Genomic DNA, 16,399 nt, shown 5'->3' with positions numbered 1-16,399 from the left:
CATTTCTTACATTGAGGGATTAATTGAGATGCTTGTATTGGTACAATTTCTACTTTACTGCCCAATATGTGAGTTATTTTGTATATTTCACCTATGCAATGAATGTAAAATTACGTCTCTGTGTTCTGGTGATACGCGTCATCAACTTATGCGCGGTGTTTCAATTAATGTGCCGACAAAGGCACTTTTTTATCCGTTGCGGCTAGTTGCCAAAAATGTATGAGATAACGATTTTTCTTCTTGGAAAACGGTGAACGGAAAACAAACACTCGAATATCTAACGAATACGAATAGAAATACTCGAATATTTGGATACTCAAATATTCGAATATTCGAATACTCGATTATTCGAATATTTGTCAGATATTCGAGTGTTCGAATAATTTTGCTATTCGAATAAACCCCTAAACGAATATTCGAATATCAGATTTTTAAAAATTCCGAGCCCTAGTATATTTTAAACAGATAGAACGTCTTCAAATCACCAAAATTTATTGATTTTTTAGTTCTATTCAGATACAAGTTGAAGCAGCGAAAAGTATTAAGTAATGCTGAACGCCAAAAACGATTTCAAATGAGCATTCAGTAATAGATCAACTCAAAGTAGCTTTCATCAACTGACGTCGAAGATTATACATACAAAGCAAATAAGAAATTACGACTAAAAATACAGAAACTCAAGAAGAAGACTTTACACAAACCCAAGAAGAGCAATTTGTAGAACCTCTCGTTGAAGAATATTAACCAGAGCCTAAATACTGAACGTATAAAACCCGCGTTTGAGCAAATAATTTTTGGCAATGACCATACCACGTTGAATAATACCGGTTCTCGTCCGATCACCGAAGTTAAGCAACGTCGGGCGCGGGGTTAGTACTTGGATGGGTGACCGCTTGGGAACACCGCGTGCGGTTGTCTTTTTGCAATGCAAGCAAATGTTGCAAAAAAAGATATTTTACATTCAAAAGGAAATTAAATTACATTTTACTTATTCCTGATCTATTTATAAATTATTAAACCAAGGATAATATTAAAATTATAAAATAAAATTATTATTGCCATCATGCGTTAAACAAGATCGATATTATGTTTTGTATGGTTTCTATAACTATATGAAGATGTCACTTTTGTCGAGCGTTCCGTGACGCACACCATTTTTTTTTACTTATTGGAGTTGATGACATTGATAACATAAAACAGTACTAACTAGAGATGGGGGAAAACATCGATGTTTCGCAAACATCGATGTAATTCGTTCGATGTTCGATATTTTTACCATCGATGTTGGAACATCGATAAAACATCCTGAAATGAAAACATCGGACATTTGATGTTGATACTAGATAGAAACATTTTCTGCGAACTCTTTGATAGTGCCGATACAAACGATACCGCGGCATAGCGGCCCATTTCCAGTTGCCCCCGAAAAAAGCCTCCTTTTGCAGTCAGTTGACCGAACAATGTGGCAACTATAAGTTGAACAAATTTACCCGATTATTTAATGTCATAGTAGTAGTAAAATAAAATTATTTAAGTTTAAGTTAATCAATTTGAATTTTGTATGCAACTGTAAACTATCAGAACATCGATGTTCTGCCTTCGATGTTTTCCTAACATCGATATTACCTTTCGATGTCAACATCGATGGCTACCATCCATGTTATAGGATCGATGTCCCATCCCTAGTATTAATACACTTTTCGATCTGTTTCTATTTCTTTAAAAGCTTACAAAAGTTGATTAGAAGAAAATAAAACAAATCACAATCAGATATAGACACCAATCTCAACAAAACAAGTGTCAAATTACTAATTAACTTTTAGCCACCAGGGGGCGTCTGGACTTCGAAAATGACGTGTGCGAATTATTTTTAATTTCGCACAGCCACGAAATGAAGATAAAGTAATAAATGAAGCTGTGGAGGTTAATGTCCCGGTCGTTGCACGCCGGTATTCACAGATTTCAACAAGAAAACTTGCAGCGGAATCCGGAACTTCCCAAAGCATCGTAATGAGAGTTGAAAACACAAATTTCATCCGTATAAATTATTAGTATCAACTTTACACCCAGGGGATGGTGAGCTGCGAGTGATTTTTTGTACGTGCTTCCGAAACAAACGCCAACAGGACATCCAATTCCCTTACTATAGACCGATGAAACTCTATTTACGAATTGTGGGATGTTTAATCGACACAATAAACATATTTGAAATCAAACAAATTGCCCACGCTTTGAGCAAAGGACCACAAATTAAATTTGGATTTACCGTTTGGTGCGGAATACTGGGTTCGGTATCTTCATTTCCTTCGGAATGATATGGATATTATGTTGGACGACTTAGATTTAGAAACACGGAATCATGTGCATTGGATGCACTGGTGGTGCATTGGTGCATCCATCCGCATAATTTTTCGAAAGAGCGGAAACATCTGGACGAAGAATGAAGAAACGGTCCTATTTTATGGCCACCTCAATCACCGGATCTTCCAGTTAAATATGGAAATTTAAATGAACTTAAAGAAGCTGTTGTTAGAACATTTGAAAATATTGAGGGTCGGTCAGTTAAAAAAGCAACTTGTTCAGTTTTGAAGCGCTGCAATGTTTGCATTGATAATAATGGTGGACTTTTGAAAATATTTTGCAATAAAAAATGATAGTTTCTAGTGTTCAATTTCAAGGTAGTTGTCAAAATAAGTATTGAAGCATATTGCTATTAACAATGAAAGGCTTCGGGCGTCAGCAGAGCCGTCATGAGCTTTTAATGAGAGCTAATAGGCTCGAAACCAGTTCTGGGAGTGCCTGAGGTTGGCGCATTTCGAAATCTGCATTTGTATATTGTTATTATTTGTTACTATGGAAACAATGCTGTTAATACCGTATACTTACTATTTTCCATGGCTAACTTCGATCAACTACATTGAAAAACTAAAAATCATTCAGTCACTTCCATTTCGAAAAAACCTAACGATATGATATATCACTAAAATCGTCATAAAATGCTCTATTTAATAAAGGCATAATCAAATATGGTCCATTAAAACACCCAAGTTTATGCCATATGTGAAAAATGAGAATTATTTTGTAAAAATGTCTGATGCCATTTTATTTGGAATTAAATTTCCTAAAACTTTTCTTTTTAATGTTTTGTTATATTAATACTAGGAGGACGGAACTAGGAGTTATTTAAAAATTTATCATAAATTCGTTTTCTTCAAATATATCTTTTCTCCCATCAAATTTTTTAAAAAGAAAATAAGTTTCGAGTAGAGCATTCAAAACTGCAATTATTTGTTGCATTGCAATTTAACTTTCGTTGTATTTGCTGTAGTTTCCAAGATCCCTGTACTAGTCATCGAAAAAACTCACCCTGTATATGTAAAACATAATTCATCAATAAAGTTAGTTACTGAGAGTTGTATTATAAAAAAAACCAAAAAAATTGGAAAAACACTACAAAAATAAAAATTTTTGTTTACAAATTACTACTAAAGTTACTTACTTTTTGTGCGTAAGACTGAGGATTGGGATTTTCGTTTGTATATAATTGTGTCGCAAGTTCTTGGATATGCACTATAACTAACCTAGGATCCTGAAAACAAACGCGCTTTTGAATAAATGTGTACAATATTCAAATTGTATATTAAAATTGACAAATTACTGGAAAGTATCTACCTGCATCTCTTTTTTAAACAGGTCATTCAAGTTGCTATATAGCTCATCCCAAACATCGCAAGGTCTCCAAGGTGGTCCCCTTTCAGATACAAAACTAGTAAAGAACATGCAGTCTAACACTCTCGTGGTAAAATCACAGTCACGTAAATTCTTTTCACCTTAAAAACAGATTTATTTTGATTCTAAGCATCACAGAATACTAGTGTTATATATTCACCTAAGAACGCCGCTTTATGGAACGTAATAACCGGTTTCGGATGTATCCTAATCAATGTTAAACAACTTCTATACCTAAAATGTTATAATGTTGGCTTGCTAGGTTTCTTTGAGACTTAATTATTAGAGCCATACACCCAAGAATAGTATGAAGCTAAGCTTACCCTTGAAGTAATTCGGCAAAAGTCCTCATAAACACAGCGCGGATTTCCTTGTCAAGCATTACAGGTTGAGGCGCACGTAATGCCAATGGTGGAAAAGCATGATCAGCGCAACTTAACTCAGGCTGCAAAATCAAACTTAGCGCTTCCTGAATTTGGTTCAATAAAGGTTCAGAGAGCAACGGCACAGATATGCCATCTGGTATTAGAATAGAACCACCATCAAGGTCAGCCACAATTACGTCCATCTAAAATAAAGTTTTGATTAATATTGGAGGTATAAAAACCTAGTTTTTTTTGTCTTACCAATTCAGCAACTTCTGACCTCAAAGAAGAATGCACCCCCATTATAAAAGGAGTTGGGGTAGATAAAACTTCAACCAGAGGAGCTGGAAGCAGGGGTATGTAAACATGAGTGTATCTAAAGGGGTACATTAAAGCTGTTAACGCTCTGCATGCCTCAGTGAGCCTGAAAACCAAAGTATTATTTGCAAGTCAAGAAATTGCAAGTCAAGCTTCAAATAGCTACTACCTATTATAACTTTTAGAATGGAAGAGTATTTTGTGTTCCGTCATTATGGCACAGAAGAGAGTAATGACGTTCCGAATTCCCAACTGCTGGAAGAGCAAGTTAACGGACGTATGGGTAACAGGAAGGGAGGGCGATAATGGAGGCTGCAGAGCTTGTCTATCACCAGCACCAATGCTACGAAAAAATATTTATTTGATCAAATCTCAACCACCTTAATTTGTAAAAAATCACCAACCTAAATCTAACTTGCGGCCCCCCTGGCGGAGGAACTTGGATGCAGCCCAAAATGTTACCGACTAAAGTTTCTAATGGTACAGGCATATTTTCAACATAAACACAGTAGATTATGCCCAGGCAGTTCTAAAAGATTTGCATTCGTAAAAAAGTGTATTTATATTATTACATTTTGATGAACACTCACTCTAAAAGTTTCTATATAGTCCAACCTAGAGACCAAAACTAAACACTTAGGAGCATACATTATACTGCTGTGTAATATCGATGGAATTATTGGTTTTAATAGCGGCGTTTCCCCGTCTACAGCATCTTCTTCCTAGAAGATTCAGAGTTAATTGTGTTATTGAGTTAATTGCAGTTATCTAGTTTAAGTGTTCCTCAAATTCGATCAAAGTAGCGGCAGCAAATATGAAATAAAATCAAATTATGAAGGATGGATGGACATGGATTTATATCTTGTATACAGGGTGGTTTTTTCAACTTGAAACACTTAAATATTTCGGAAACGAGTGATTCGAGGAAAAATGTTTCAAATAAGAAGTTAATATATGGGAGGGAAAGTTTATTCGTGTCAGAAAAACAACGCCTGCTTCGACCTTGTAGGCTAGTAATTGAACTTGATGATTTGAAATGGTAACCACAACATTTTACTGGAGATTCGAGTAGTACGTCAAAAAGTGAGAATAATGTATCTAATACATTTAGTTTTTGTATGCTTCGATTTTGACAAGTGTAGATGCAGATCAACTTGCAGGAGTTGGTAAAAGCGGTTTGTTTTTTATAGCTGTGCATTGAGGGGTGCGTCTCGAAGACAGACAAATTCCTAGTCTCAGCGATGCTCTTAAATGAAGCGATCATTCGGCTTCGATTTATAAATATTGATATTATCAACTGTGCCCTATGAGAAATGGGAAATGGAAATCATGTGGACTCCGGAGTCGTCTTACCGAGATCCTGCAGTTTCGCGGGTCTGAGGATGTCGATGTAGCGTTAATCGTGGAAACATGGTTGTACCCTGGGGACAGAATCAGAATGCGGGGATACAGGCTCGAGCGTGCCGATAGGCCCAGTCTAAGAGGTGGAGTGGCCATAGCGGTCAAAACAACGTTTCCATACAGGAGACTGCCATGCATGCAATCAGTAATATAGACCGTGGGCGTAGAGCTTCCTCATGGTGTTTTGAGCTGTACTGTGGGTACTCTACTTCTATTCGATTGCAGGCCACTGACGTTGATCCATTCTTTTTAAACACCAATAGAGTGTTGCTTATAGGAGATTTCAACACCCGACATCCACTCTTTAATAACCCTAGACGGAAAAACGTAGTTGCAATTTTCTGACCAACTGTTTATGTTGTTCTGACCAACTGTTATGCCCACAAATTCCCCAACGCACTATCCGAACAACGGAGGTAACCCATCCTTCCTGGACTGCGGAATTTCCAAAGGACTCATCAATCTCACGGAGATTGGCGCTTAAAGACGCCCCCAGCAGTGACCAATTGCCTATTTACCTTGATATTAGAGATTTAAAGCGCACGCAAACTAACGACTTTCGAAAGAGAGTTCAAGACTTGACGCGTATTCCGAACCCGACCGATACTGTCGAAGCTCTAGAGCTTGCCGAAAAATATCTGACGAGGAATATACAACGGACACAGCAAGCTCTGACCAAAAAAGTTCCGAATAGACTGCTGCGCGACTACCTTGCTGAGGAAATTTTGGACCTTATTAAGGCGAAAAATCGAATCGGGAAGCGTTAGCGAAGATTCAGGCAATCTGCTGATCGTATAAGCCTTAAACAGGCAATCTGCTGATYGTATAAGCCTCTGGTATCCTTATACTATAAGGGCAGCAGAGCTTGCACAAGACATACAGCGTGAAATTTCCGCATACAGAAATTTTACCTAGGCGGAAAAGCTACGCAATCTAACTAACTCCCTGTGACAACTCTGTGGAAACGGTCGAGGGGCTCCAAAAAGGGTACAAACAAGCCCCCGCTGTTCAAAAGGAGGGGCGGAGTTACATTACCACCAGTGACAAGTGCGAGCTGCTCGCCGACTTTTTGGCAAAAGTACATACACAAAGTGCAACCAGCCCCTCATGCTGTTTTTGTAAAACGGAAGTATCCTATAACACCCTCGATTTTGCATTTTTATATAACAACCCCGTCTGAGATTAACTAGTATCTTCGCCGTCTAAGTCTCCTAGCCGAAAAGCCCCAGGCACAGACGGCATTCCCAATTTCCCTCTTAAACGCCATCGGCAAGCGAAGTTGCAAGCGGCGGCCGAACTTAGAACTTTCATCCCACTACAAAAATAACACAATACATATCGTCATTCTATGCTCAGGCTGCGAAATTTCGCATTGCACATCACCTGAGTTTATTGACGCCATATTTCGACACATGGAAACTTAAAGTGACTGCCAGGATGACTAAACTTATTATATTTTCGCGCAAACTCACTAACAATAAAATCCTATCGCCACTCATGGTCCAAAACACTCCAATCAAACCAGTACAAGAGGTGAAATACCTGGGATTCAAACTAGACGCCCGACTTCAGTTCCATAAGCATGTTGACTATGCTATACAAAAGACTTTCATGGCCCAAAGAAAGTTATACTCTCTTCTAACGCCAAATTCATTTCTATCACCTCAAAACAAACTTTTGATCTAAACCTCCACCATAAGGTTCATACTGACTCACGGCTCTCCTATCTATAGGTTCCCGAGAAACGTCTTATCGGCTGACAGATACACCAGAATAATCAAACTGTACGAAGCTGCAGGGGTGGCCTATGTAGCCAACTATATAGATATCATCTGTGGAAAATTATCTCATAGCGGCGTGCAAGGCTCTGTCCTCATGCGAAACCTCACACAAGTTAAATTGATCGATAACTATTCGAATACGAAATATTAAATAAAAATCAGAAAGTTTCAAGCCGATTAAAAAATTGTGTGAGGAAGACCAATAAAATTGGACTAATAAGAGCATCTACGGAAAAACTAAATTTATAGAAAATATTTTAAAAACTACTATTCCTATTTTTTTTCGTATTTCATATTCCTTATAAAGATAATTCTGTGACTTATTCTCCACTGACTCAACTGGATGTGTTATAATTTAATCTGGCAGACATCATTACACTTAAGGAACCCAAGAAATTATATACTAATATAATATTTAATTCTACTTTATTATAGAATAATGATTACCTCGTCAACAGGCTTGCTGGGCGTAATGGCGACGGTTTCATTGAAGCAAAGACAAGCGCAATAATGGCGGTTTGCGTCTACGTCTGTGAGTACAGACACAAAGAATCGTGGCTCTTGGCGCTCTGTGGAAAGGGTCCATCCTTGGGGTTGGCAGAACTGTAATAAGCATGAAAGGACACTTACATTGCAAGTCATCTGAGTTGATTAGAAATGATGTTTTACAAAATGGAATATTATAAATTTCAAAAAGAACAAACATTTTTTGGTAGAAAAATATTTATTAACCAGTCAAACTTTTCCTTAAATGACGTGAACTATTTTAAAACGTAATATGATTTTGCAATAAAAAATAATAGAATCTGTTACAATTACTTGATAAGCAGCAGCTATAAAATAAATAATAATGATTGCATTCAACCAACTATCTCTAAATAGTTTTTTTAGAGGTATAGAAATTTTAACCGAAATAAAAGTAATAAAAATCATGTTAAGGTCATGGTACTGGCTTTATAAAAAATGCAATTGAATGCCATTATTGCAATTGAAGTATGAATTGGAAATATGGGAGCCCCGGTTGCCGCGAAATAATAGCAATCTAGAAGTTCAATTTTGTACCACTTCCAAACTTTTTCCAGGCCTTAAAGCACAAAAAACGTTGAGTTTTTCTGTATATAACGGGGTCTCAATAGTGGATTCTGGATTTTCGTCGCTCCAAATTCGGTAATTTTGTTATTTACGCATCCATTGATCCAGAAACTATTATGTCGACCGTAAAATGAACGTAGCGCACGGTGAGTTTTGCAAACTGAACAGCGATATTCGAAATAAATTGTAGAATTTGGAGCGACGAAAACCCAAAATCCGAAAGCCTTTATTGAGACGCCGTTATATCCAAAAAAACTCACTGTTTGATGTGCTTTTTTATGGTCTAGTGGCATCAAAGTGGTGGAAAATTGTGCTTCCTCCGTGGATAGCTCTTCATTCGAGCCAGCCGTGGCGCCCAAATGCCCCAAATCATGTTTAAGCTATAATGGCATTTTCACAATAAAAACAGTACCATGACGTTAATATGATTTTTATTAGTTTTATTTCAGTTTAAAGTTCTATACCTTTCAAAAAACATCCTTCACTACATTTAATTGGTATATGTATTCTTAAGAAACATCTACTCTCTTGACCGAATAATAAGTAATAATTCAATTAATGTTATTGTAGAAACTACTATTCAGTCTTATAAAAAAAGTGCGGGTAGCAGGATAGACGGCAGGTCCTCTTGTTATTTTCGCGCGAAGCTCGATCGTCCGAACGGCTCGAAATTTCTATGCATGGTAATGCACTTTTCAACAAGGAAAAACTCTCGTATTTGTTTACTTTATTGTTAATTTCTATATAGTAAACGTAACAGTAGATGACATACTTTTATGTGAAGATGCCGAATTGTGCTGTGGAAATGTGGAAAAAAATTGTGAACAAAATGTGGATGTGGAAAATGTGGAAATGTTAAGTGCCGGACCGAATTTCGTGAACGGGTCCCCTGTGCAAAACGGTTTTTATTGAAAATTTGAGTTATTTTTAAGTTGTGATAGTAAAGTAGTTCAAGGACCAATACCCAACTATAGTATTAGGAGTTGGAATTAGTTTAAAATTTTTTTTTTCGAAATTTGAGGCTGTATTGAGCAAAAATGATTACAAATGGATTATTCAAAGTATTGTCCATCGCTAGCCACTACTTTTTCCCATCTTTCTGTCAATTTTCGAATACCATTTCCGAAGAACAGTTCGTCTTTTGATGCGATCCATGTATCGATCCATTTCTTTGTTTCCGCGTAAGAGGTGAAGTGCTGGTCAGCCAAGCCATAGGCGATCGTTCGGAACAAGTAGTAATCGGACGGGGCAATATCTGGGGAATACGGCAGGTGCGGTAGAACATCCCATTTCAACGTTTCCAAGTACTTTTTGACGGGTTTTGAGACATGAGGACGAGCATTGTCGTGTTGCAAAATGACTTTGTCGTGCCTCTGCTCGAATTGCGTCCGTTTTTTCCTTCAATGTCCGGCTCAAACGCATCAATTGTGTTCGGTAGTGGTCCCCGGTGGTGGTTTCGTTCGGTTTGTACAGCTGATAATAAATGACGCCCAGTTGATCCTATCAAATACAGAGCATGAGTTTGGATCTTTAGATATTCGGTCTTAGCGTTGATGACGATGTGTGGCCGCGGTATCTATACGATTTTTTACGTTTGGAGTTATCGTAAGGAATCCACTTTTCATCACCAGTGACGATGCAATGCAAAAAAACTTTCTTTCTCGGACGCGCGAGCAGTTATTCGCACGTCAGAAGCCGCCTCTCCACGTCTCTCGGCTTCAGCTCGTATGGCACCCAATTTCCTTGCTTCGCAATCATACGCATCGCTTTGAGACCTTTGCCGACTGTTGATAAGTCAACTACCAATGATACACACAATTCTTGGTTGTTCTATACAATTCTATGTTTAATGTTGTTTACACTTGCGCAAGATGACACATACTTACAATCCAAGCTATAATATAGTGCTTTAGCACGAATACAGTTTTGGAGTGCCCACATGCAACATACGATTATAACGCCATTTCTTAGAAAACCTTTAAAACTAATTCCAACTCCTAATGTAATACGCAATAGTATGCGTATAATAGTATAGTTGTGTTGGTGAATAAAATAAATTATATTCACTGAAATATAATATAATAGATGCCCCTGAAATCAACCGCAGCTTGTGAATAAAACGTAAACACATGGCGCGTTGGTCAAGTTTGGTGTGAATAATATATCGGGTGTCAATTTGAAAACTTTCCACCCTTAATACCTTTCTTGCAGTTAAAAATATTAAATATCGGAAAGATCCGTCAATTTTATTTGAAAGGGGGACACTTTAAATGAATATTTTTAGTCTCCTTATTTCAACCGCTTAGGAGGGGTAGATGTCACCCTGAGAATCTTAAATGAAAAGGAGGGTCACTGCACATCGTGTGCCACTGCCATCGTGTGTGCACATCGTTTAAAAGGGCGTTCAATTCCTCTTTACATTAGTTACTACTTTGTTGCATTTGTCCAGAGGTTTCCGAATAATCTGGTTTCAATGCTGTAGAAACAATTACACGTGCCTCGTGAAATAAACTGTAGGTCCCCTCTCCCTGACAAAGGTAAGTATCCGCCTCCACTCCAAGGAAGTCAATTTGTTGCAAGAGAGTGTGAAGGCAAGGAGGCGCCTCCTAGTGGACGACCATCGATGGCAGACTCCTAATAGGTAGATGCTTCCTCCGCAATTATACACTGTGGACACACGGTTCAATCACCAATCCCTAGTAGGTTTAGGTGTCTGTTCAAACCACAGTGGCCTGACATAATTCCAACCAGAGTTCTCAGGGCCCAGCAACTCTTGACATTTGGATGTTGCCTTGGCATCACTTGAGGTTCTAATCAACCAGTTGTCTTGTCTACATTGTTCCGCCTTTTTCCACATCTCTGTGGTGCTTCTAAGAGGGCAGCCATTTAGAGCGCTTGCTACCTGTCGGTTACTTATCCGAGCCTTGCCAATTCGTCGAACCTCTCGTTTCCCGCAAACCCCATGTGCAGCGGAATACACACTAGGTTTACTTGTATCTGTTCTGCCATTTTGTTTAGGATATTCCAGCAATCCTGGATCAGTCTACTGTCCATCTTAACACTTGAGAACGCCTTGAGGGTAGGCTGGCTATTGGATTAGATCTCGATCACTCACTCTAGTCCTCCTGTAACTTCCCTATCTGAGCCAACCTCGAAAATTGCATATTGTTCCGCTTAAAAAACACTGTCGTCCAGCTTCCCAGCGAAAAGTACGTTCACTTGTTGGTGTCTTGCCGGGACACGCCTGCCCCAGACCATTCCGTATTGTGCGCCCGTGAGCCGTCGGTGTTCAAACATTGCACCTCCTTTCGGGCAGCCACTGTCCTAGTATTCCAATTTTCTTTTGTTGGGATTTCTACCTTAAATTTCCTTTCGAACCTAAGTCCGCTGTCAGATGGGACCACCTGACATCATAGGATGGGAAGATCCCGACGCATGGCCGTCCCTTTTTTGTATATCCTTGACGTAGGTGGTTGACATGCCTTGTAGAGCTGCATTATATCCCGTGTAGCGCCGCAGCGGCCTCCCTGCGTATCCACAGGGTTAGCTCAGGGAGGCCCAAGCGGATGTTTAATATTTTGCTCGGTATCATCCTCACTGCGACGGTCATCGCTAGGCAGGCCACTCTTTGCAGTCGCGTCAGTTTCCGGGATATGCATGACTTTTCCATCGCCGGCGACCAGCCACGGAACGATAACAGATCCTCGGTCTTATAACGGCAGTGCAACGGCGCTTCATAACTTTTGGTTATAGGCCCCAGTTCTTCCTAGCGCCCGTCGCAGGTGCCACAGTGACAGTAGCCATTTGCTAGGTGCTTCCTTGACCTCCCCCACGAGGGGAAGAGCATTGATCCAGCATCGGTGCATTCTTTCACTATTATTCTACATGCAACATGCATTCTCTCGCAGACAACGCCCAAAAACTTCCCCTTAACGAGGACTAGGCCGTCGTCGACATAGGCTTCCGGGTCTGACCGCCCCAGGGGCTCGTCCATAACCAGACACCACAGGCGCGAGAAAAGTCAGCTGCCTTATGGACAGCCCGCACTCCGGACCTAGTTTATTACTGAACAGGGAACCCCTTTGAATTTAAGAGCATTGCAGATATTGCTTGTTCTGGCCTTAACAAAAGACCCCTCCACGTCTAAAAAGAGAGCCAGTGTCACTTCCTTATCTTGAAGTCCTTGTTCAGCTTTTTGCACGGGCTAAAATAAATACTGTTAAATGTTTATTAAGTTTTGTTTCAGTGAAAATTTGAGCATAATATTTTTTTATTTAGAGATCCAATTTGACTTACCTAGTTCAAAAGATCAATAAAAGTTTCAATGTGCAATATCTCGAAAAAGGTGAGCGATATCGACTTGAACCAAAGGCGCATTTTTTTTTTAAGAACTATCGGAGAACGAAATGATACCAACGAGACAAGCGATATTTTAAAACCCAAAAAACTTCTGATACTTTAATTGCCATCCAGACCATTGCAGCTAGCGCTCTCTTATGAACTACAAGCTAGGCAATAGGAATTTTGAATTTATCGATCTAAAACAACCCAGATCACGATTTTTTGGAAGGAGTAAAACTGGTTTATTACAAAAACAAAAAACATTTTGCACTTTAACACTCTGTACCTCGGAATCTATTAACTTTCGGGTTAAACAAATTTGCCTGAAACGCAATATTTTTGACCTAAACATTATGTGAACTAAATTTTGTCACATTAGTTGAGGACCACTGTGTATAGGTATATGAACCAAACCGATCTATTAATTTGGATAGTGAACTTATAAAATTCCCACTAAAGGGATAGCCAGAACTATGAACCAGACTAAATAATATATTCAAATAATTCTACCAATGTAAAAGTTATAAGGACTGAATATGCGCTTAACGGAAATCACGGATCCAAAACTTGCTTTGGAACGGCCTGCAGTGACTTTAATAAACAGTTGATTAAAAAAGGTTATGCATGATATGAATATTTCTGATTTTAAAGTAGGTACCTACTTAAACAGATTTGTTTCTAAACACAAACAATTTGAAAACAGCTATGAAACGAGTGTGGAGGATGTTAATTATTAAAATAAAAAATAACGGATTCGTTCCAATCTATGCATGCTTGTTTCGTTAATATTCTAATCGCAGATGCATTAATTATTCAGGCTCTTAATAAATTACGATGAAGTGGCTTACGTGAAATTATTTGCCATACTGCTTTTACTTTTTGCTTGACGACTACGCAAGACAATGGATGTAATAAGTTAATATTATTAATAATACAAAATTTGTTAGAAAATTGATTTAATCATGACATAATTAATTCTCTAATAAAAAATAACATGTTATAATATCAGATTAAATGTTTTGCCTGTCTACTAAGCAAATATTACATATTTTAAAGTGGAACGCTAATAAATTAAACTCTCAAGATAATAGAAAATTGCTTGAAAACAACTAAATTTTCTATTATATTGAGGGATGCAAATTCGTAAACCGACGATTAAAACTGCAACTGAGACGTGTACGATCAAATTACAGGGTTGACCGGACTTTGCTTTTGGTTATGGTTTCGAACCATGTCTGATTATTATTTAGATAAATACTCACTTGTTGCATTGGATGCAACATATCGTATTGTTTTGATTGGTATCGATGTCACAATTGTGTACACTAAATTGAATATTCTCGATCGAATTACACGTACAACAGATTGAGTTTTCAGTAGTAAAATAAAGCAGTTCAGATTGTTCGTCCAGACAATATGTTTCATTAATAAAAAGTACCATCGTAGCTAACTTATTGACTTACCCATTCTATTCCGTCAATAAAAGGGGTATCAGACCAATCCTTTTCAGGGAATCGCTGTAAGATTAATCCACTTCCTGCAATTACACATTTTTATTTCCACTGATAGCAAACTTATTTTATATTGAATAACATAGCACTTAGCATTCTTGATTGGTAATTTGCTCATTCGACTTAGTGATATTGTTCTACGTTTATAGTAGAATAGCTTTTGCCCATAAACCCTTAATAAGAACTTTCTAACGAGAGTGTACAATAAGTATAAACATATGAGTTTAATCACACTTACTTTCTTTTTGGTAATCATATCCTACAATGACAAAATAATCGGCAAGTCTCGACATATTCTATTTACTTTGTAGATTTAGCAAAACAATAGATTCTTTTTGTTTCATCTTTACCAATTAGCCAGTGTTTTAAATAGGAAATTACTCATAAATCGCTGCTGGGTCAGTTATGCCTCAGGTTTCTAAAATTCTCTTGCTCCTCTCAATCACTATCAAGTCTGACTGATATCGATATTCTCCTAGCCAGTTCTAAACACATTCCTCTAATGTTTATTTACGTTAATTAATCGGCCACACCCTGCAAATATTTATATTTTGACCAACAAAAAGCTTTACGCCATTTTTACGGACACAACTTTGAACCTGTTTTGACAACTGTATCTGTCACACAGAATCTGTCAGATAGTTTTGATTAGATAGATCGTGCATAGGGCGTTTATTTTCATGCGTTTACGACAGCACTCCCGGCGAATTCTGGTATTTCCGATTGCCTAAAATCGGTGAGAAGCAAATTGGTGTTCACAAGCGATATTAATCTATTTCTGTATCACAGATTACCAAGCTCTTGATTCAGTCAGTTCTGTGTGTGTGCATGATAGTAAGATTCTCACGCATGTGAATTGTCAGTTTCCTGGTCTAGACCAAGTGAATTTGTTCTCACCGATTTTAGGCAATCGGCAATACACAAATTTCCCGGAGTATTTATACGCGTTGTTACTCGTGATTATAAATGCCCAGCAGTGCAGTAAGAGGTTGCCAATTTAAATGCAAAGAACTGGCAACATACTAATTTGCAAACATCCTACAGGTACTTATATTAATAATTATTATTAGATCATATTCTCGGATATTTTAAAGAATTTAGGAAGTTGTTTAATATGTTAAAATTTGCTGAGAAGCAGTGCTGTAAGGACTAAGATTTTTTACTTTTAAAAATATCTAAGGCACAGCTTTATTCATTAAAATGATGTGTATAAAGGTGATAGTGTTGTTTGAGACCCTCCGAATTTTGGTTATTTCAGCGAAAAAAATTACTGGATGGACCATGAATCAAGCCAGGCACAATTGTCGCTAAGTGCATAATAATTGTGTTTTTCGCAAAAGTTTGAGCGAACATAGCGAATTGATTGACGTTAACTAGCGCGGCGATTGTCAGAGTCAGGGCGTTCATTTTAGACCTGGGTAACACTGTTTTGAGTTGCGCTTTTGAATTGATGCCGAACTGTGAGTTGTGAATTAAACTCCCCCGTTTCACTGCGCTTGTAGAAGACATCATCCACCAATTCATAGATGGCACCACCCACTCTGGTTATTTCATTATCATCACATTTAACCTCATTCAAGGCATGGGGGCTCACTCATATTGCCATGCGCGTACCCATGTTTTTGGGAGCGCAGCCCCGCCATCTGTGACTAGTTGGTCCAAGATAAATTGAAGGAAGAGACAATTTAACAGTTTCCACTTAAGGGCATAAAAGAGACAATCTTATAGTTTCCACTTATACCCACTTGCACCAAACTTCTTCTAAGCACGTCCTTACCTAAGTATACCTTGAAATTTAAGCCCGACTTAAGTTTCAATGAGTTGCACCATCCGTTTTTCACGTGTTCTTAGCTAAGCTTCA

General features: G+C 38.1%; 1 protein-coding gene and 1 pseudogene across 6 annotated transcripts in view; one reads left to right on the top strand and one right to left on the bottom strand.

Moving 5' to 3' along the window:
• The window catches only part of LOC109541362 (myotubularin-related protein 13), a 43,502-nt gene extending 28,192 nt beyond the window's left edge, over positions 1–15,310 (bottom strand). For 2 of the 6 annotated variants that reach the window (XM_048670791.1, XM_048670793.1), the window contains exons 1-11: positions 14,777–15,309; positions 14,491–14,564; positions 8,042–8,197; positions 5,003–5,134; positions 4,817–4,941; positions 4,582–4,755; positions 4,356–4,518; positions 4,053–4,297; positions 3,890–3,963; positions 3,673–3,830; positions 3,500–3,604 (exon numbers count right to left, since the gene is read on the bottom strand). In XM_048670791.1, coding sequence (XP_048526748.1) covers positions 3,500–3,604; positions 3,673–3,830; positions 3,890–3,963; positions 4,053–4,297; positions 4,356–4,518; positions 4,582–4,755; positions 4,817–4,941; positions 5,003–5,134; positions 8,042–8,197; positions 14,491–14,564; positions 14,777–14,831 — 1,461 coding nt within the window. In that variant the 5' untranslated portion in view covers positions 14,832–15,309. Of the gene's footprint in view, positions 1–3,499; positions 3,605–3,672; positions 3,831–3,889; positions 3,964–4,052; positions 4,298–4,355; positions 4,519–4,581; positions 4,756–4,816; positions 4,942–5,002; positions 5,135–8,041; positions 8,198–14,490; positions 14,565–14,776 lie in introns of all 6 variants that reach the window. The other 4 variants (XM_048670790.1, XM_048670792.1, XM_048670794.1 and 1 more) reach the window with 4 other exon arrangements.
• Positions 797–918, top strand: LOC125502699 (annotated as a pseudogene).
• Positions 15,311–16,399: the final 1,089 nt, after the last annotated feature.

The sequence above is a fragment of the Dendroctonus ponderosae genome, unplaced genomic scaffold (assembly GCF_020466585.1).
Source record: "Dendroctonus ponderosae isolate FM_Combo_2020 unplaced genomic scaffold, Dpon_F_20191213v2 Dpon_F_20191213_1, whole genome shotgun sequence".
NCBI lineage: Eukaryota > Metazoa > Arthropoda > Insecta > Coleoptera > Curculionidae > Dendroctonus > Dendroctonus ponderosae.
This window is presented reverse-complemented; position numbering and strand designations above follow the sequence as displayed.